Source organism: Amblyomma maculatum, chromosome 1, assembly GCF_055883805.1.
Source record: "Amblyomma maculatum isolate TAMU_Amacu chromosome 1, ASM5588380v1, whole genome shotgun sequence".
Taxonomy (NCBI): domain Eukaryota; kingdom Metazoa; phylum Arthropoda; class Arachnida; order Ixodida; family Ixodidae; genus Amblyomma; species Amblyomma maculatum.
In genome coordinates, this window is record NC_139344.1 from 79,305,870 (window position 1) to 79,326,618 (window position 20,749).

Genomic DNA, 20,749 nt, shown 5'->3' on the forward strand with positions numbered 1-20,749 from the left:
TTTTCTCCGAGAAAAGAAAACACTAAGGAACACTGGTAGGAAATGAGTTTCAATTACAGCCTCATTCACTTGCGTGTTCTCACTAAAGGCAATGATGGGTACGACTGAGGGGGACTCTTCGACTTCCGACACCATCGATAGTTCTGATGCGTTGCAGCGATCTTTTTTGGTCTGTGGGACCTTGTTGTTTGTGTGAATGAATGCCTCTGCAACTTATAGCAGATGTAACATTGTTAATTTATTGCATACTCCCACTATGTGTGTGCGTGTTGTGTGTGAATGAAGCATTTGTCCTGGTACCATTTGTCTAAAAAGTGTTCCAGCAGGGCACAGGGGTTTTCCTTTGCTCTGGATATATCTCTATGGAAGGCGTAATGCCCTTGGCAGCAGGCAGTGGGAGCTGCATTGCTAGTGCTTTGGTTTTTGAATGTAGCTGCAAAAAATGTTGTGGTGCTAGCTTGAACATAACCAAGGTCGGCACTGGCTGCAGATGTAAACACATCCCAAAAGCTGATTAAGGCATGCTGTTGACCTAAATGTGTACTGACTGACATAGTAGCTGTTCTCATTGCTCAGTCCTTAGCTGGTGCTTTATATTCACTATATCCGTTTTTGTTTTCACATACATTGTGTATGTGCATGTCACCTCAAAAGTAGGAGGCAGTGTCTGTGAGTTTATAATCTTGTTTGCCATTTTGCTCAAAAGAAAACAGATATTTGCGTTGTCTGTGCGCAACTATAGTCTTTAGTTTGTTGTACTTGTATGTAGTAGCTTCCCAAAATGCTATTATTGGATTTTTTTTTTTATTTCTGTATGTCGGGTAACATACCACAGGACAGTGTCACGATAGTTCTTAAGGCAGCTCCTAATATGTGGCAGCTTCTGCAGAGCCAGGCATGAAGCAGGGCTGAGATGGGTGCATGCCATTGTCAGTTTTTCCCCGTGTTTGAATGCAGATTGATGGCCATCTGTGGCTGCTCGTGTGTGTCTGCTTGGAGCTTCTGCACGGGCTGTGCACGTGTTTCTGTCATACTTCAGGACTCGGCTCATTCAAGAGCAGAGTCGCTGCACTCCATGTCGAGTTACTCGGCGTTGCCTTTCGTGAAGTGTGGCCTACTAGTGTCATTGCCGCCATCATCATGGCCACCATGTTATTAAAACAGCGGTTGCCCATAACATTCAACTTTTGATGCAGCGGCTGGACAGGAGTGGGATCGGGTGGCTGGTCGAGGGTTTTTCAGGTGTTTTTCATCATGGTACATCAGTGCTCAAGTCGTGAAAACACTTTTTTCCAGTGTCTGGTGATGTTTGTTGTTCCCTCGTTTGTTGTTGTTCACTGTTGTGGTGACGATGGTGGTGTTTCAGTGCGTCCTAGTGACCATTGCCTTTTTCCTCTGTTTAATCATCATTAGTGTATCACTCTATTGTCACTGTAGACATACGACCATACTTTGCATTCATCAAATATGCAAGCTGTGTAGAGGAGCTTGCTGGTCATGTCTCTGGGAGGTCCATTGTATTGCCATCAGAGGAAGAGAAAAAGAAAACAAACAAAAAAAAAAACTTGGGCTTGTGAAAGTGACACATGCTCCTGCTTTGTGCTCTTCATCCAAGCAGTTAGCAGTAGTATCAGTTTTTCATGCCCTTTCTTTTCGTGTTCTCAAGCTGTGGGCCACAAAGTTCTTGGTTCAAAGTTAACAGGCTAGAACCTCTCACATGGGTGCCTGAATTTTATTCTCTGGCAGAGCCTTTTTCCCATTTGTTTTTCTGTGCATACATATATAATGTTGTTGCTTCATACAAGTAGTATGAGGTTAGCGTTTGTGACACTTGGTATCTAGAAAGTGTCATTTTCATTTTGTCTGCTGTCAAATCACTCATGACTGAAACAGAAGGTCTCACATAAGTTAAAAAGCTGTGTTCTCATAAGCAGTATTGGTTAGCAAGAATGCTTAGAACTTGCGTCTTGTGCTGTAATTTAAAGCATACATTGCTAGTGTTTTGAAGCCATGTAAGAAATTTCTCATCATTATTCACTGGCAAATTGACAATGACAAAGTGACCATGTACAATGTTTCATTGTGGCATTTGTTTGTTTGCCAGAAGAGTTTTGACCCGTCCACGAAAGAAACCTCCCATCATCCACAACACAGGCTTCACATTTCATGCATGCAACAGTGCTGAAGGGAAGACATTCAGATGCATACCATGATGCTAGAGCATTCATTACAACAGACAGTTGCAAATTATGTATCTGTTTGTGCAATTTTGTGATATTATTTATAAACCTTATGTTCAGTTCTACTGCTTACCCATTTTTGCTACCATTACAGAACAAGTTAGTGTAAACTTTAACAATCTTGTGACTGTCACTGTCCTAGCATTTCATCCTAGAATAAATTTTTCTATGTTATGAGTGATTTTCAGCCTTTTACTCTGGCTGCACGCCATCTGGGTCAGCAACCTTGTTCACAAGGTTTGCTGCACAGAAGTAGTTGTATTTTCCTTTATTGAAGCAGAAGTTACCAGTAAGCTGCTGAGTATGTCGCTTGCCTTACCACTGGCAAGCCCAGTCTCCACCATAGTTTGCAATTAGTTCTTGTATCCTCGTATTATACTCTGTGAAACAAAAATGGCAATGTAGACATACTGGTAACTTGAGGGCAGTGCTTGCTGCTACCTATTTTGTCCCACAAGCCTGCAAACATTCACAGTACACAAGAAACTATTGTTTATTTGAAAAACTCTTCCTCTGTGCAAGAGGGACATTTCCCGCAGAAAATTTCTCTTGCGAGGAGAGGGGGGTGTCCCTCTTCACCTGTTGAATCTGCACCTGGAGGCTTGGAAATGTGATGCTCCCTGTTCTCTCTTTAAGATATAATGAATTATCCCTTACCAGCCAAGTAGGACCACAGGAATTCCCTCCCTTTTGGTTTCAGTTCTTTTTAGCCTGCCAATTGGACCGAACCAATTAGGCCCACTGGTATCCTGCTATTGGGCAGAAAGATGAAGGCTAATAAAAAAAGGTTCAACTTAATTTGAGAATGATGCAGTGATCTGTAAAGGGAAATAATAGGTGTAACATATAGACAAGCATGCATAGTAATGGATTAGGGAACTAACTAGTTACTGGCATTCTAGTCTAAAGGAAATAGGCAGGGCTTGTAATGCAAAGGGCAAGGTAAGGGATAGTCAAAGGGTAGCAGACTGATTTGTGGGGTGGGCAAATGATATTTAAGTTTGCAAGGGTTGGGTGGATGCAGTGTTCTTGGGGGTCGGGTTAATTGAAGGAATATGAAGGGAGAAGTGGTTGCCCAGCAGTGGTATATAGTACCTATATCTGAGGGCCTGGGGGAAGGAAACAATTTTCCTTCCTCCAAGGCAGTGGGTATAGTCTGGCTGATGATGGCAATGTTAAGGCTACCTTTTCTAAAACATCTGGGTCAGACTATTTTCATGTTGCTCTACAGCTTTCCTATTCGTCTGGTCGTTTAGAACATTTCAGTTTAACCGATTAACGTTTGCCAATCATTAAGCAGGCAGAACTAAAAAAATACCGGTATCTACGTGGGCTCCTAACAACATTCACAATTGTTAACAGCGCCCAGCTTTTTTTCTTTTTAATTTAGTTCTATCTGCATATGAACTGGCGCGCACCCGCGGTAATGTCTGCCTGCTGCTTCTCGAGTACTGCAGTCGCATCGGCTCTGGGAGATACACGAGTCAGTAAAGCGGATAATCCGCCTTTTGCGCGAGGATGTGGCGCCATCATGCGGGAGCGGGCGGGAAACACATTGAGCGGCAGTGTAGCAGACGACACGAGAGCGCACCATACGAAATGGCCACGCCAACGCTGGTAGAAAGCGAAAGCTTCCCCCCCTTTTTTTGGCCTCGGAGCGAAAAGTAGTGACAGTGATTGCAGCATATCATGTTCACGCAGTATGGGGGAAGGTAGAGCGTTTTCACAATCCACTCATAACGCACGTACGCATATACTATCTTCGTATTGTAAGAGCGTGTAGCGCGGGCCGTGTTCGACGTGACAGAATGAGACGCTCTCAGCGTGCAGGTTTTCGGCAGACAGGAGAGCGTAGGGCAGAGAGAGAGAGGGATCTCAAAGGGCAAAGCAGCCAGGGGTTTGTTGATGCTGCAGAGCTAGGTGGAATCGTATCCTGTGACTTTGAGCGGCGCATATGCGCGGGGTGTCTTGAGTTACCGAGCACAATGCGGTCACCGCGGCGCCGGCATGGTGCAATGGGCGTCGCTTCCTCCTCGCGTCATCTACAACCGTGCAGCTATAGGATTTTATCCACGAAGATCGGCAGAGAGTCACATATACACACCCCGTGAAAAGGGCATTGTCCCGGCCGAAATGCACACCTGCAGGAAACGCGCTGCATTTTTCTGGCAATGGATGATTCAGAGTTGTAGCCGGTTTCTGGCCTCAGGAGTCGGAACGGATGTGGTCGCAGTGGTGAAAAGGTTCTCGGTGCGCAGAGAATGGTCATTCTGTTGTGAAAGAATCTCCAACGTTCATTTCTGCCTCCGCCGCGATTTCTGCGGAATCAACAACTTGGTGACACATGTGAATCTCCTACATATCGGATGCGCATCTCGGTCAGGAACCAACCCTGTTTTACGTCCAGAGCGATCCACTCTGCAAGTGAACGAGCATGAACCCTCCAGGAGACTCATTTATTGTGCCGGGCGGTTTCCTTGCCGTTGCGAACGGTTGGACGAAGACGACGATTATCAAGCTCCCTAACGAAGTGCATCTGATTGCGTACATTAAAGGAACAAAGTCCGGATGCTCGTGCACGAAGGCGAGCCTTTAATTAAAAAAAAAAAAAAAATACTGTGCGTCGTGCAAGTACGTCATATGCTCCGAGCGGCAAAAACACAGATACTACAGGTATGTATGCATCTAAGCGAAATAGGCATGATGAAAAGTACCTACTGGTTTTCACCCAGGCTGTAGCGCACCAGTGATAGCTGCAATGAGGATTTCTTCGGTGCGTGATTGCTTCAGTTGCACCGGGGCCTGAAGGCGATGTATTTTGTCCCTTCTTATCTTTATGTGCGAAAGGGCTAGGTAGCTTAGATATCACAGGCGGCTGTGTGCGCTAGGCCGTAATATTTAGCATGTTTTATCGTGACTGCCACCTCACTAACAAGAAAAAAAAAATGCGGCGTTTTAATGCACTGCCGTTCGCGAGCCTCATGACCAGCTCAACCACTCGGCTCGCTGACGGCGGTGCATCACAACAAACACCTTTTTTTTTTTCTTCTTTTTAGTCAGGCGGCAGTCGCAATAAAACATGCTAAATATTACGGTCTAGCGCACACAACCCCCTTTGATATCTGCGCTACCCGGCCCCTTCGCAACAAACGACAAAATACATCGCCATCAGACGCGCCGAACAAATGCTCATTGCGGCTATCACTGGTGGGTTACAGGCTTGGTGCAAACTCCGGTAGATACTTTTCATCATGCACATTTCCTTTAGATGCATACATACCTGTAACGAAGTGTTTTTCGCACAGTCGAGAGCACGCAGTCGGCTGCCAAGGTCGCCCATTCACGTCTTGACGCTTGGTTGCCCTAATCCAAGCTTCACGCCGTTGCAGGTCGCGGCTTGCCGAAGGAAACCTAACAAAACGCGTCTTGCATCCCGGCACGCCTCGAGAGTGGCAGACGTAAGCGGCACAGGTGGTTGGCATCGTTTTACCGAGGCTGTGAACGTACCGCGCCTCCAGCCCCCGTGCGTTGGCTATGAGTGCGGCGACGAGAAGCGCCGTCGACGCCTCTCAGTGTGTTTTCATCAGTCGCCGCTGGGGCTTCGCGCATGCGCAGAAAACTCGCGCAAAAGGCGTGGTAGGCCATTGACTATGCGGCAGCGCACCATGAAACAGGGGTGGAAGTGCTGCTCCATTTGCTCCATCCTGCTCCAAACTGGCTGCCTCCACGTTCTATCATCAAATTTAGCAGAATCCTGGAACATCTTACTGCATCGGGGGGCAAAGATATATCACTCATCTTGCACTCAGTTTAATAGAAATAAAATTTTTGTAAGCAATTGAAGCAGAGCATAATAGATTTTTGTTCGCAACTAAATTTAGTATCAGCCACAATTGATTGGAGGGAATTGTGAAAAAAACGTACTGTGCATGTGGCATATAGCACCTCCTTCCAGCCTTTTGAATCGCTGGTGAAGAGAAAAGCGAGAGCAGTAGACGAAGCAGACAGTGCAAACTACTATGAGCTGTTGGGAAACTTGTCCGGCTGCAAAAACTGCATGAGTTATTATAATGCTTTCACTGTGAAAACAAGCAGGTACTTTACCATTGAGCCTCTCTGTCAATGGCAAGCATGGCAGGCCTGTGGCAGACAAAATCATACTTGAAGCGTAATTATTTATTTTATTTATTACATACTGCAGACCCTTGGGTCCAAGCAGAGGGGCATAGTTGAGTACAAAAAAGAGCAAAGAACAACAACAAAAGTAATAAGAAATTATACAATATTATTCGCAATGCATATCCATCTGTAAATTAGTGTTCCAATCTGATATTGTGCGAGGGAAAAAGGAAAACATAAACGTGTTAGTTCGAGCATAATAGGGTGTCAGCCAGGATGTCTCGTATAGCGTGTTGATGCAGGAGATATATAAGGGGACTGGTTTATTGCAAGCTTGTTATTTATCAGGAGAGAAAGGAATTCTAGCCTCAGCTGTTTTCTGCGGGATTCAAGTGTGGGAATAGAATTATCTGTCATTGTTTGAGAGGGTGAGTCAAACGTCTAGCGAATTTATTAAATATAAACCGAACTGATTTTCTTTGTATTTTCTCAAGGTGCTTGATGTCTGACTTAGGATCCCATGCTATGCATGCATACTCTAGCTTAGGTCTAATGAAAGAGATGTAAGAGAGTAACTTTACGGAAGAGGGTGCATTTTTTAGTTTGTGTCTTAAGAAACAGAGTTTGCGGAAGGCAGAGGAGCAGATAGTCTTAATATGTAAGCTCCAGGACAGAGTAGAAGTTAAGGTAACACCCAAGTATTTGTAGCTGTTAGTACTGCGCAGTGGTGAGGAACCAAGGGAGTAAGAGAAAACAAGCGGGGCTTTCTTACGAGTAACACGGAGGAGTACTGATTTGTCAGCGTTTATCAACATCCCCCATTCACTGCACCAATTTAATATGTTGCTTAAATCATTTTGAAGGACAATGTGATCACGTGGAGTTGTTACATCTTTATACAAAATACAATCATCAGCAAACAGTCTGATTTGAACACCTGGACTCACAACATTCACGATGTCATTAATATATATCAGGAATAACAGAGGACCCAGAACACTACCTTGGGGCACCCCTGACGTGACTGGAAGAATGGCTGAGCTGCATTCGCCAATTTTAACGTACTGCGTTCGTTTAGTGAGGTAAGCAACAATCCAGTGTACAAAAATGTCAGGTATGCCAATCATTCTTAGTTTAAATATTAATTTGTCGTGCGGCACCTTATCAAACGCTTTGGTGAAATCTAAAAATATTACATCTATTTGTCCATTATTGTCGAGGGATAACGCAAAATTATGAATTACGGATACCAGTTGTGTTACAGTCGAATAACCCTTTCTGAAACCATGCTGAAACTAAGCACATTGTTTTCAGCCAAGAATTTATTGATGCAATTTGCCACAATATGCTCCAAGAGCTTGCAACATTGAGATGTTAAAGAGATGGGGCGATAATTTTGGAGTATTTTTCGATCTCCCTTTTTGAATACCGGAACAACTCGGGCCACCCTCCAGGCAGCCGGGAGCTCCCCCGACGAAAGTGAAACAGAAAAAATTTTAAGAAATTTCGCGACGTGTTCAGGATACCGCTTTAGGAAGATATTCGGTATTTCGTCAGGGCCACATGTAGTTGGTTGGTATGCCAAAGGTGTCGGTCACTAGGAAGCTTCCCAAAGGTGTTGGAAAGCCACACAGGGCCTATCGCCAAGATGTTAGAAATGAGCTCCAGCATTGCTCATGCAAAAGGTTGATAAACTATTGGCAAGAGGCACTGAGGTAAAGAGACTGACGGATGAAAAGGCTACCTTTCGGTGCCATCTATGTTTCCTGAATGCACTACTATTTCTCGGAAATTTATCAGCACAGGCATAGGATGAAAAAGGACATGCACGAGATAAGAAAGCAGAAATGTGCCCATTAATCTGAAATCCAAATTTGTGGCGCTGCTTGAGGGTGTCAAAGTGGTATACTCGACAGATTTCTCGACATTTAAATATATCAAATCAAAATAGGCAAACGGTTTAGGTTAGGCTGTTCGTATGTTGCAAGTTGCTGCAGGTCCGCCTTTGGCCGTGGGTCTTGTCAAAGATGAGTGCGAATATGGAATTGTGTTTGTCAGAAAGAGAAGCCCGCAATAATCAGAGGCGTGTTACTTTAGTGTGCTCATTCAAATGCTCCAAAGCTCTAGTTTCGTCGCTCCAAAGCTGCTCCAAAATGTCTGAGCCTGCTTCCACCCCTGAACACATAGACAGGAAGATATGAGTCGCTGCGGAGTCTTGTGGTTGACAGAAAGCACTTGCATGTGACATCAATTCAGTAACGCAGGGCACTTCCCGAGAGTTGTCGTTTGTCGTAGAACCACTCTGAGCAATTCTCTTTTGTTACAGAACACCGTCGTTTGTGCAGCTATTTGACGCGCCTGGATTATTATTAAGCCGTTTAAAAAAAAAAAAAAAAAAAAAAAACGAAAAAAAAAAAACCGTGGCTGACTGTTGTCGGCCGCACTACTGCTGCTGTCAGAGTCCAGAGCTTCTCCTTCTGTATCTAACCTCATGCAGCGGTTGTGAGAGCATAGCGTATTACGGTACGAGAAAATTAGCAATCTGCACTTCTTTGCGTAGCTGGTACGGTACTGCTTTGAAGAAACCTGAAAGTGTACTGCGATTGAGAGCGGTATTTGACGACCCACAGTTCTTGTAACTAACAAGCGATGACGCCCATGGCTAAGCAAAACCAAGGTATGTTTTGGCGCGCCCGTGTTTACTTTTTGTTAGCCGTCGTTGTTGCGCGGTTTTTCGAAATGGCATTGTTGTGAACGAAGATGATCTGAGACTGCATCTTTTGTATCGTAAGTTTAGTAAAGAAGGCTGAGGGATGAGAGGATGAGATGTCTGATACGACAGTGGATATCCTTGATTTGTGCCTTGCTGAATTGTGGGCGTCGCCTTCGTTTCTTTTGCAGGTTTTCTGATTGTGTCTTACTACAGCTGGGATAAGTCCAACCTTAGGCCGGAGGGTATTGATACTAGCTTGTGCACGCACCTTATTTTGGGCTTCACCGATGTCGAGGACAGCGTCCTCAGTAAAGGGTCCACGGATGGGGAGCCATCCTATAATGCCGTTGCCGGCCTCAAAGCGAAGAACCCTCTTTTAAAAGTCATGTTGTCTGTTGGAGGCGGGTGCCGTTCACACTCTTTTCACAGTATGGTGTCCGACCCCTCAAACACAGACAGGTATGTAATCGCTTCATTGTCGATTGAGTTTTTCAGTGACGTAATTAAGTGCATTGATTCAAAACAATTCGTGATTCTTGTTTGACAGATTCGTTGCCTCTGTAGTCGAAACCCTGAGGGGAAATAATTTAGATGGCATTGACATTGACTGGGAGTTTCCCATGGATATTCGTAATGGCAAGGCCCATTTCACCAGACTTTTGCAGGTACTTGTGTGGGTGTGCGTGTGTGTGTGTGGGGGGGGGGGGGGGGGGATAATTTAATATAAACAAAATGGTAATGATTCACCTTTTGCTTTAGAAATTGCGAACTGCATTCGACGATGAGGCAAAGGCTTCGGGACGACAGGCACTCATTCTGTCTGCAGCAGTTGCTGCCCAGTCAATGCTTGTGAAAGCATCGTATGATATTCCAGAGATAGAGAGGTAAGAATATAATTTGTTATACCACTTCAGGTGCCTTCGTGAGGCCAAATTCACACTGATGCAGATCTCGTTTGTTTTCTTTTTGACACCCAGTGATTTTATAAAAATGGTAGGTAATTAATTTGAAAAGGTTGTGTGTTGCATATGTTCCATCTGTTGCAAAAGTTTACAGTCCACCATGCTGTGATGAACAGTGTGGTTAGCTGTAAACCCAGCTGCAGAAATTGAGTGTTAGAATGATATAAAAAACCAAAGTCTTGTAGCTAATGCATGTGTCTAGAATTTAAAGGTACACACGTGTCTGTGTGGGCACCACAGCACAGCACTGCTGTATCCATGTCTCAAAGAATCTTGTCCACTGCTCTTGCTTCTGTAAATTTCAGTAGCCCACCATGTTTTCACTTTGCTTTCCCCAGTGCCAGAAATAATGTTTAAGCAAGTGTTAACGTTTTGCATTATGCCGCATAGTTCTCACCAATTCGCGGTTTGAGACACTCATTATTCCTACCATTGAGAAACATCTGAAAAATTGCATGTGTATTTAAAAACCCCTATTTCATGAATATAACATGAAGAGAAAAACTTAAGAATTCACACATACGGCACACTTCTAAACCACCTAGATTTTAGCCCTATTCAAAAAAAGTATCTGCATTCCGAAATAATATATCTGAAACTGTTTCCGAAACCAAAAATTAGCTACAGTGTTCTTTCGTAAAACATTCCCCAATGTTAGAGAAGAAGCAGTTACAGCACTTTCTAAGCACATCTGCATGACTTTGCGATGTCCATCTTTATTTCTAGTTCTTGAAAAGCAATCCCTCTTTTTTTTTTTCAGGGGTGGGGGGGCATGAAATGGCTTTATCGTTTTTATAGCAGGGTTTTAAAATGTAGCCAGCATCACGGATTTTGTAAAAATGGCTTTAGATGCTTCGAAAAGAGGTTTAAGATATCCCATACAGAATTGTAGATTTCATGCCACAGATGGTGAACTAGCCCATAAAGATGTCCTGGTAAGTTTTAAAGAATAGAAAGAATGCAGAGTATAATAAACTGAAAGAGAATACCTATTGCAAGGTTTACGTATTCACATCGTGAGTGTGATGTGATTGATGTGTGAGGCTGTTGCAGGTCTGCTGATTATTCAGTTAAATAAAGAAAAGATCAAAATTGAAGTTCTCTCTGGCTGCCATAGCTGTGTTTTTCTCTTGGAGGGAAAATCCAAAAGGCACCCATTTGATGTGAGATGACAGTGCATATACCTGAAGCAGTTGGAACTGTTGCAAAGCTATCCACTAAAGCACCTCTTTCTCTCTCCCTTCTTTCACTCCCGCCATTCCCTCCCTCAGGATGTTGTCTGCGTTTAGAGAGTGATAGTTACCACCCCATTTCTCTCCTCATAACAAATTTACCTGTTATATGTTACTTCTGGTTGCAAATACAGTTATGTTATTAAAGTGCATATTGCTAATCTTGTAACTTTATAATAAGTTGCATTTTCAGGTGTGCACTGATTATGCTGTTGCAGTTATGGCATGAATTGTATTAAGCTGCAGCTAGTAAAATTTAGGTTTCATTAAACTTCATATCGTTGCATATATATATATGCAACAATATAAATGATATATGTATATATATAGGTAAGCATTTTTTTATAAAAATTCTTTCAATTTAGAGGGGACAAACCATAAGTTATTCCCCACCATGTTGGCTCAGTGGTTAGGGCATTGTTTAACAAAGGCGAGAGATTAAATCCTCACTGTGGCAGCTGCCTTTTGATGGGGGCGAACAGGAAGGCACCTGTGTACTGTGCGATGTCGCTACACATTAAAGAATCCCAAGTGGTCGAAATTTCCAGAGGGATAGTGGTTCGATTTCCGGTGGAGACAGATTTTTCTTTTTCTTTTAAGTGTCAGTTCATGCAGACATTTTCTACGGGCGTTTCTGTCGACACCACCCATGAGCCATGAAAGGCTTTTGCATTAAGAAACAAAGCTTTAGAAAGTTCATAGACTGACTCTGTAACAGGTGCCCCACCTATGCAGGCTCTTTGTGCACAGGCAAGATGTCTTTCATTTTTGGCCAAAGCCATGCAAATCAACAGTGCCAGGAGCTTTTCTCTGTGCCAGTTAAAATGGTTTCTGCATATCTGGAACACTGTTTCAGTTGAACCACACTACGAGTTAGCCACGCTGCAAGTGGCCTTTTTACCAGAGGCACCCAACAGCTGTGCTGCTCAACTTTAGTTTGATGTCAAATAGAAACTGATTTAAGTTTCATGAAAACGGCATGAATAACCAACCCTTTTTTCTTTTTGCAGTAGTAACCTGCATTCGTTGTGCAATATTCAATAATGCTTTTTTTGTCATGCATATATTAGAAGTAAATTCCCTCCTACGTTTTGCTGCTTTTGTTAACACTGTAGGGCATTATATAATTATTAAATAAGCTTCATTATATCTGTGTCGGGGGCAGTTTTTACACATTATTGATTTGATTTCAGGTATGTGGACTTTATTAACCTGATGACCTACGACCTTCATCTCTTCAAGTGGTATTACCCTTTCTCTGGGCACAACAGTCCATTGTATGGAAGAAGGAGAGAAATTGGCTACTTTGCTACCCTGAACATGGTTAATAGCTTTCCTGCATGTGTATAGTTCTGAATATTTATTTTGTCTAATTTGGAGGCTTTGCTGTAAAGGGCTTTATTCAGTGTATAATTTTATTTTTACTTTGTTAGCCTTAAAAACATTAGCGACAATGGGGTTCTACCACCTTTGTCACTCCCGTGAGTGGTACTGTAGTATGTGCATACTGTCGTGAGAGAATGAGGGCAGTTGCTAGTGATGCCAACATTGCACTGCATTGTTGACTTCTGCATTGAATGAAAAGCACATGCCCTCACTCTGTTCTTATCTTGGGAAACTGGCATAAGAGCAAAGGCATGAGGCTCACTTTGTAAGTGGGAAGCAAGCCACCTACGACCGTTCTTCTGAAACAGCATGCTGTAAGTAGTGTGCCACTAGTGTGAACTGCATCAGAAAAAGATACACTCCAAGGAATAAGGAATCTGTCTCATCTTTCGTGTTTTGACTACCTAGCTTCGAGTGAGGCTTGTGCAACGGTCAGTTCCATCTCTTAATGAAATGGTGCAGCCTTGGAAGCAAAACTAGTTAACACCCTCCAGAACATTGCCATTAGATAAAGTATAATTTTGGGAATGCCTCCAGCTTCGTTTTAATATTTTATCTCAATTATTCTTCTTTTGTTCAGTTTGGCTGTCAGTGAACATTTATTTAAGATGAAAGGGGTTGAAGTTTTATAGGGGCAAAGGTACACAACAGCTTTTTCACCTTGTTTCACGCAAAAGTTTTTAGTCATATCATTTGGGAGACTCTGTTTCAAGAAATGACTGGTCCTATTAGCCGCTCTTCAGGGGCTTACTAGTGGCATTGCTATCCAGAAGCAGTGATTAAAAATGCAGCTGTTTGTTGTCATTATCCTCTGAAGTTCATTTTACTTTTGCTTGTTTTGCCCCTAATTTATCTCGCAGACTGTTATGTTTGTGAATTTTTATTACTGTTCCTATTTTACTAATTTAACTGCTGGACGGTTGTGTGTTTATAAACCATCTAGAAGTTTGTAAATTGGTCACAGTTTACATTAGGAATTGCAGACATCATGACAGTCTGTAAGCCCTTAATCATTGATCCAATCAGACTACTGTTTTTTAAATGCATGGACCCTGAGAAAGTTTAGCACTGATTCCAGTAGTGATTATTTGCATTCAAGATGAATTTTTTTTTTTTTTATGGTGGAGTATACAGAAACACCTTGGCATAATTGGTAGTGCTGCTACCATTTCTTCCTGCAGTGCTTCATGCCTATGCTTTGGATCTGTCTTTTTTTATTATTGTAATATTTGGAGATAAACGTTAGCTTGTAATAACATTTGGGAGGGTCACCTCTACCTAACAAATCTAGTGTGCTTCTTGAAATGCTGATAAGCCTAATGTTTCTTGTGCCTGTAATGTTTTCTTATATTGTGCCGTGCAAAGATATTCAGGTGCATGTTTTTTGTTGTCCTGCCTTGTCAAGAGCAGTGCTAAGAAAAGGAGCCTCTTTTTTTTGTGTCGTGCAGGCATCTTCGGCTGAATTTTGGTTCTCAAGAGGGATGCCAAAGGCAAAGATAATAGTTGGAATACCGACATATGGCTTAGTGTGGAAGCTTTGCCATCGAATTTGGCATGGTGTTTCATGCCTCACTGTGGGAAAAGGTAGAGAGGGAGGAGGATACATCAGCTATCCTGAGGTAGGCCTTTTTTGTTTGCTTTTAAGATGCGATTTTTGTGTAGTTTTAAGTAATTGGAGCCTAATTCTGCTTAGTTTGAAGGAATTCATTTTTTTAGCATGCTTTGTCGCTCAGGGCGGTTTGACAAGTCTGGAAGAAATGCGAGTTAAAACTTACCTTTGAGAAAGGTCTTAAATTTCTCAGTACAATCTACTGAAACGCTGTGCTGTTGGCCCATTAGGGTTGCAATTTTTTAGGGGTGTGCAGAAATTTTTGAATATGGAAGGAATATGAATATAGTGGAGAAAAATGTCCAATATCAAATATCCAATCAGCAAAAAACAAAAAAAAACAACAACAAAAAACAAAACAAAATTAAAGCGTAGCAAATGTTGCTCGTTTTGTTTATTTCAAAATTCATATGGTATTCAAAAGTGTATGCCCATGCTGAAAAATCCAGTATAAATTTTATACAGCATTCTGTATACCAGTTTTTTGTACAGCATAAGGACCTGCATGGAACTGTGTGGAGCTATCATATCGCTGCTGAATACAGTAAACTCTTTATAATTCAGCTTTCGTGGGACCAGAAAAAAATGTCTACAGTAACTGAAAGCCCAAATTATCAAATTGGCCTGAAAAGAACTGCCAAAAAGCAGTTGCATCGTGGTAATTTATTCTTAGAACACCTCCATGGCTGTCTGCATTCGAGATGAAATCAAAATGAGAACAGCATTTTTTCCCGATTTCGTCAAGTGCTTGCACACTTTCGGGAGGGCTCTCTTTACAAAACTGTCCCGTCATATTTTGAGGATGCTTTACTGCACAGTCCACTCGGCCAAGCATTTCGGTGATGCGTGCAGTGTGCTGAAACTGCGGTGTATTCGAAAATGCTCGGTGCGTTTTCAGTGTGTTTTCAGTCATGTTTGAATATTCTGAAAATTCCGAATGTCATTCTTCTTTGATACAAATACGAATTGAATAACAAACATGTTCAATTCATATTTGAAATTTTTAGTTTGACACAGCACTAAAAATTTTTCTGTCTTATCAGTAAAGGATTTTGTCATTTCATCCTTTGAGCTCTCCGTGCAAGATTTTGAGTACTTTCACTCTAAACACTTCTGTAGCCGCAGCCTTGTGCACTTGCACAGTGCGTTTATGACTTTAACTGAATGCTCAATGTGTTCTTTGCCTTGGATGCACATTATCCACCCATGTTTCGTACTGCTCATCCAAAAACAATCTTCGACACTAATGTACAATTCTCACAAACTTCATCTAACTCTGTTTTGATATGCACAGCTTTCAACTGCTTTAAAGCCATGGGAATGTTTCTTCACAGCATACAATTCATCAGTTTTTATTTTCATTACAAATGAAAGGCACTGATGTACAGCTGTAACCCTGGCGTTCAAGCAGGGGTAGCGGCCCGCCTGGGCTCAGGTACTCTAGGCTCTCTGATTCCCTATTCTCTCTATTTTAATTAATAAAAAAGATTATCTTTGTCATTGTCATGAACATATGTGTGAAAAAATGCATACTTTTCGTCCTTGCTCGACCTTGGACAGGCAACACACCCCCTTCTCTTGCCCTTATCCGCCGTACAAGGACCAGTCTTTGCAGCCTCGGTCAGCATCGCATGCAGCTGACCACACCCGACCCACCTTTACACGCAAGACCCACCCGATGTCAGGAGGTCTTCTTGAATAAGCTCCTTGCCCATGTGGCTTGCACACCATGTGTTATGGCTCGCTGGCATCAGTACACAAAGAAAATGATTGCGGGCCCCCACTGCATGACTCTATCCCATCTTCTTCGGGATTGCCCAGCCTTTTCTACTGGATACTCGGAGATCGAACCCTACCTCCTGAACTACGGTTCCCTTCTAGCAATTAACTCTAATATATGAATATTATTTTCCAAGTATGGCTCCCTCAGTCCTGATTAGAGCAATGTGAGATGACTGGTGACCCTTGCAGACACTGAAAATTCTGTCTACTCCCCCTCATCCCCTCCATAGCCATGAGCCTTCCTATTTAATAAAGGACTTTCAACTCAACTCAGCTCTCACCAATATTTGCCCTGTGCTGGATAGAAGAGAGATTTGGTAGTCATGATGGGACAACATAAATTGTGGCAGCATTTTATGAAAATTCACTAGGCTTCTAACGCTCATATGTTGGGATATCAACAAACTAAACATAACTTGGCACAGAGCTATTGACTTTGAATGCTGAACTTCTGGATGTATGATCCAATTCACTTTCATGTGTCCCTGTTTTGAAAATTATGAGCATGTTGTTCAGCATGTTGTTCAGCAAGTTGCATTGTGGTCAATTGGGCAATGTAGGTATGCATGCCTTTAATCTCATACCACAGCATGCCTCTTGATTGCAATGTGTGGTTAAATTACACCTTTTGGTTTGTATAACTTCGTAGTTGTTTGAGTATGTGTTTTGTATTTGAGCAAGTAGTACCGGAGTTCATTTTTCTATTTCTGATTTTGGGGAACTGTGACATTAATGTGCCGCTTATGATGTCACTTCCGTGTAATCCGTAGTGCTGGCTACAGCAAGCTGCTGGCACAGTAAATAACCACTATGTGCTTTTACTTAGCAATACAACCTTTATACTAGCCATTGACTGCTGTTTGACTACAATACTACACCCATTCGTACAGTCTTACTGAAACATGTAAATATGTGCATTGTCATTGTCATTAACATTAACTTAACACTTGTAGACACAGTAGTGAATATAACAGACCATTTGTGGAATGCTATTGCACAGCTCTGTGAACGTGCACTTCACATCACCTGTGTGTGAAAAGTAATGTTTCAAACAAGGCTTGCAGTGTTCTCATTAAAAATTGGGATTTTCAAAGGGTTTGTTCTTTGATCATTGCTTACCGCATTGATTAAAGCCACTTATGATTGAACAGAACGAAGTTACCTTTGAGCATTACCTGAGCATTAGCTCAGTTGGTAGAGTGACTACCCCGGAGAGGCGGTGATCCTAGGTTTGGACCCCAAACCAGGAGCTCTTTAACTACGAAATTTCTGAGAGAGCTGCTTATCTTTTGTAGCCGTATGGCTGTGTTTGGGTAGATGCTGATGAGTAATAACGCCTATTAGAAATTACTTCACCTTGTGGGACTCCCTTTAACATTGAACCAACACCGTTCCCACTTCAAATTGCGAGCCCTTGCCTTACCATCAGATCTGCTGTCCGTCCTGGTTAGGTCAGTTGGTAGAGAGACTGCTCTGGGCAGGCAGTGGTCCCTAGTTCAACCCCCTAACCAGGACAAATTTTTCTTTAACTGGAATGTTTCTGAGAAAGCTGTATAGCTTTTCTTTGTAGTCATATGGCTGCACTTTGGTGGATGTCAATGAATGATAAAAGTATATTAATAATAATAATAATAACTTCCTTAGTAGTGTCTGTTGACATATCTAGCTAAAAGTAAATTTCATAATTGAAATATTAGATTTCAAAAATAAAGAATGCCTTAACCAGCAGTGTGATCCTAGGAGTCCAACAAAATAAATGGAGTCAGAATAAATGGGCTATGCAAGGTTGGCATCTTGCCAGAAAACTATCATAGAAAAGCACTGATTGTTTGAGCATTTCCTCAAATATGCAGGGCCACTTTGGTCTATGAAACAGTATATTAGAGTACTTACCACTGGATTTCAGCTGTGAAACTTTTGGACGGCATTGCAAACAAGCATGCAACCATATATAACAATATTTCAAATAATACATTTTTTGGTAATTTTTTTGCAATTCCAAATCTACTTACACTTAATCACTCATTGACACTAAATGCTTGTGGGTTATCACTAGACAGAATTCTTACTCATCTATTTATTTCTGTGATTAGCAAAGGAAATGTTTTGCCATGTGTAAATTTCAGCAGCATGAAAGGGAATGCATTAGTGGGCAGCCAGCAATTGCTTTAAGTCATACTTGTTTTTTCTAAGTAGAGGGTTATATGCATATATATGATCTCTTTGTGGATTGAGAAACTGGTGTGAGTTAACGATATCCTATAGTACTCGCAGACAGCTTTCTGTGGATCTGCAGCAGAGGTTAGACAGGAAAGGAAAGGAGGCAGGCCTTTGCCCCCGTCCCTGGGGGTGCGGGCTCTCAGCGCTAGCAACTCTGCACCATCTCTCCGTTCACCCATCCGCACCCCTAAGACAAACAACTAACAGCCCATTCATCATAACCTTCGCTGCAGAGCCACAGGCTATTCGTGACTATTGTGGCAGTCATGAAGAAATGGATTTAGTCAGGGCATATAATGCCAAGAAAAGGTAATCAGTGGCCTGTCAGTGTAATGAAATGGACTCCTAGAGAAGGGATACATAGCAGGAGGCATCAGGGTCATGTGGGTGCATTAATGACCTTGTGAGGCTTGCGGAAATAAGGTGTCTACAGCTGCAGGGATTGGATATCGTTAAGCTGGGGATGATGGTAATCCTTTGAATGCTTCCTCAGGTTCAATGCAATAGTAAAAAAAGCTGCAGGGAACAACACTCAAGCTTCATTTTGAAAGGCATGACTCAATAGCATTAATCGCTCCCATCTGGGGGTCCTTTTGCAGATCCTTGTTCATTTACATGCACTTGTTACTCACTTAGTCACTAACCTTCTAATTTGAGGCTCTATTATCTTGCACATATTCATTACCATGCAGTCATAAGCTACACAGTTATGCGAAAGACCACAGACAGACATACGTATAAAGCCTCACCTTAACCAAACCATATGGGCGTGCCTTCATGGCCCAGGAGCGGCATGTCTTAGTCTTACTCCTCACTGAAAAGTCCCGCAAGGTTCGATTCCCATCTCGCCCTTCCACCTCAAATCAGAAACCCTAGTTGGCAGTGCCTGCCATGCCATGTTGTTTCGATGCCATGCAACCCGCCAACTGATCAGTACCCGACCCTGTCACCTGCCAACTACCCATGCCCATGACATTTAGCACACGGTGCCAACAACACCAATAATGCTGGAGTTTCTGCAGAATGGGGCCTCTACCGCTTTCACATTAATGAATTTAGCTCTTGAGCACAGTAGAACCCTGTGATAGTAAACTCTGATATAGTAGTAAAAACTTTGGTATAGTAAAGTGAAGCTGAAGTCCCAGTTCATCTTAGACGAATGTGCATTTTTACCCATTTATAGTAAAAACGTTTTTGATAAAAATTTGTTATAGTAAAGTGCCTCTGGCCGCAGCAACATACTTTCCACAGGCTGACATCGCGGCAGGTTCTGTTATGACCTTGCATCGTTCGCACTGGCGCGCTCTATTGTTCGCCTGTGGGCATGGATATGTGCTGCTGGTGCAAGGGCGCTAAGTGAGCCTGTTTCCATGAATCCTTTTGTGTAAGCCTGTTTTGCTTTGTGGAGACCCTGCAAATGCCAAATTGGCCCTGTCAAGGGAACGTCTAGAAAAATACAAAGAAATGTCCCCCTGCGGGAAATAGCCGGAAGTGCTTTCGTTCAATTGTTCACCCTTCCCGTCGAGAAGCGCTATCGTCTAGTGAGGAATGCCTACTGTCCAAAGGAGACGACAGAGTGACACGTCCGCTGACGTACAGGACAAGAAAGGAGCAAGGTGATTACGGCCATTAGAGGATTTCCCGGGAATGCAGGAAAGATTTGCAATTGCTGGAAAGGGACAATGCTGGGAGCAGTATGCGGCGCGCGCGTGCACTTGGGTTTCTGAGAAGGAAATCCACTTACCGGAACCAGCATATCGAATCTGCTGAAGAATAGAAATGTACCTCCTTGCCGTTCCCAAGCTCTTCCCGCCAACAAGTGACCACGCCCAACGAAACAATGCCGGACCAGTCAGTGCATCAGACCATCAGTGCAGTGATGTGTTCGATTGGATGCCGATATCTGAGGGGCATGCCCTGGAACTGGTTGGTCAGCATCTTCAGAGAGGGGCTGGACGTAGGGGATTTTAAGGACATTGCAGAGCACGAAAAGGCTCTGAGCCCTGGGTAAACGGCTCATCCAGACGCTTCTCGCTATGAACTCTTTACGCTTGCCATTTTGTTAATATACCCTTCTTTTTCATGTAAATAATCATGTAAATAAGTTTTCTCAAAGTGCCATTAAACCTGCTTGTATATATTTTACCAACTTCAAAGATTCAATCCTTCATCAACCCCGAGTCTCTGCACGCTACCAAGTGAAGGCTGGGTCAACTTAGTCCCAGCGTCACGACAACTGGTGACCAGCGGTGGGATCTGAATTTACAAGCCACAACATCTGGTGGAGGGTTGAAATCTGGGTCAGTTGGTACATAGTCAGAGAATAAAAACCAGCCAAGGGACGAGGACGAAGAAAGACGATATACACACGGAAGCAGGACGATGTACACACCAGCTTCCGTGTGTACATCGTCTTTCTTCGTCCTCGTCCCTTGGCTGGTTTTTATTCTCGAACATCTGGTGATTGGAGGTGGATCTGAAGCTAC

General features: G+C 42.8%; 1 protein-coding gene across 2 annotated transcripts in view; it reads left to right on the forward strand.

Moving 5' to 3' along the window:
• The first annotated feature begins 8,792 nt into the window (after positions 1 to 8,792).
• The window catches only part of LOC146202871 (chitotriosidase-1-like), a 32,499-nt gene continuing 20,542 nt past the window's right edge, over positions 8,793 to 20,749 (forward strand). The window contains exons 1-6 of one of the 2 annotated variants that reach the window (XM_084588413.1): positions 8,793 to 9,036; positions 9,261 to 9,531; positions 9,620 to 9,737; positions 9,832 to 9,956; positions 12,460 to 12,589; positions 14,101 to 14,271. In XM_084588413.1, coding sequence (XP_084444539.1) covers positions 9,009 to 9,036; positions 9,261 to 9,531; positions 9,620 to 9,737; positions 9,832 to 9,956; positions 12,460 to 12,589; positions 14,101 to 14,271 — 843 coding nt within the window. In that variant the 5' untranslated portion in view covers positions 8,793 to 9,008. The remainder of the gene's footprint in view (positions 9,037 to 9,260; positions 9,532 to 9,619; positions 9,738 to 9,831; positions 9,957 to 12,459; positions 12,590 to 14,100; positions 14,272 to 20,749) is intronic. The other variant, XM_084588412.1, reaches the window with a different exon arrangement.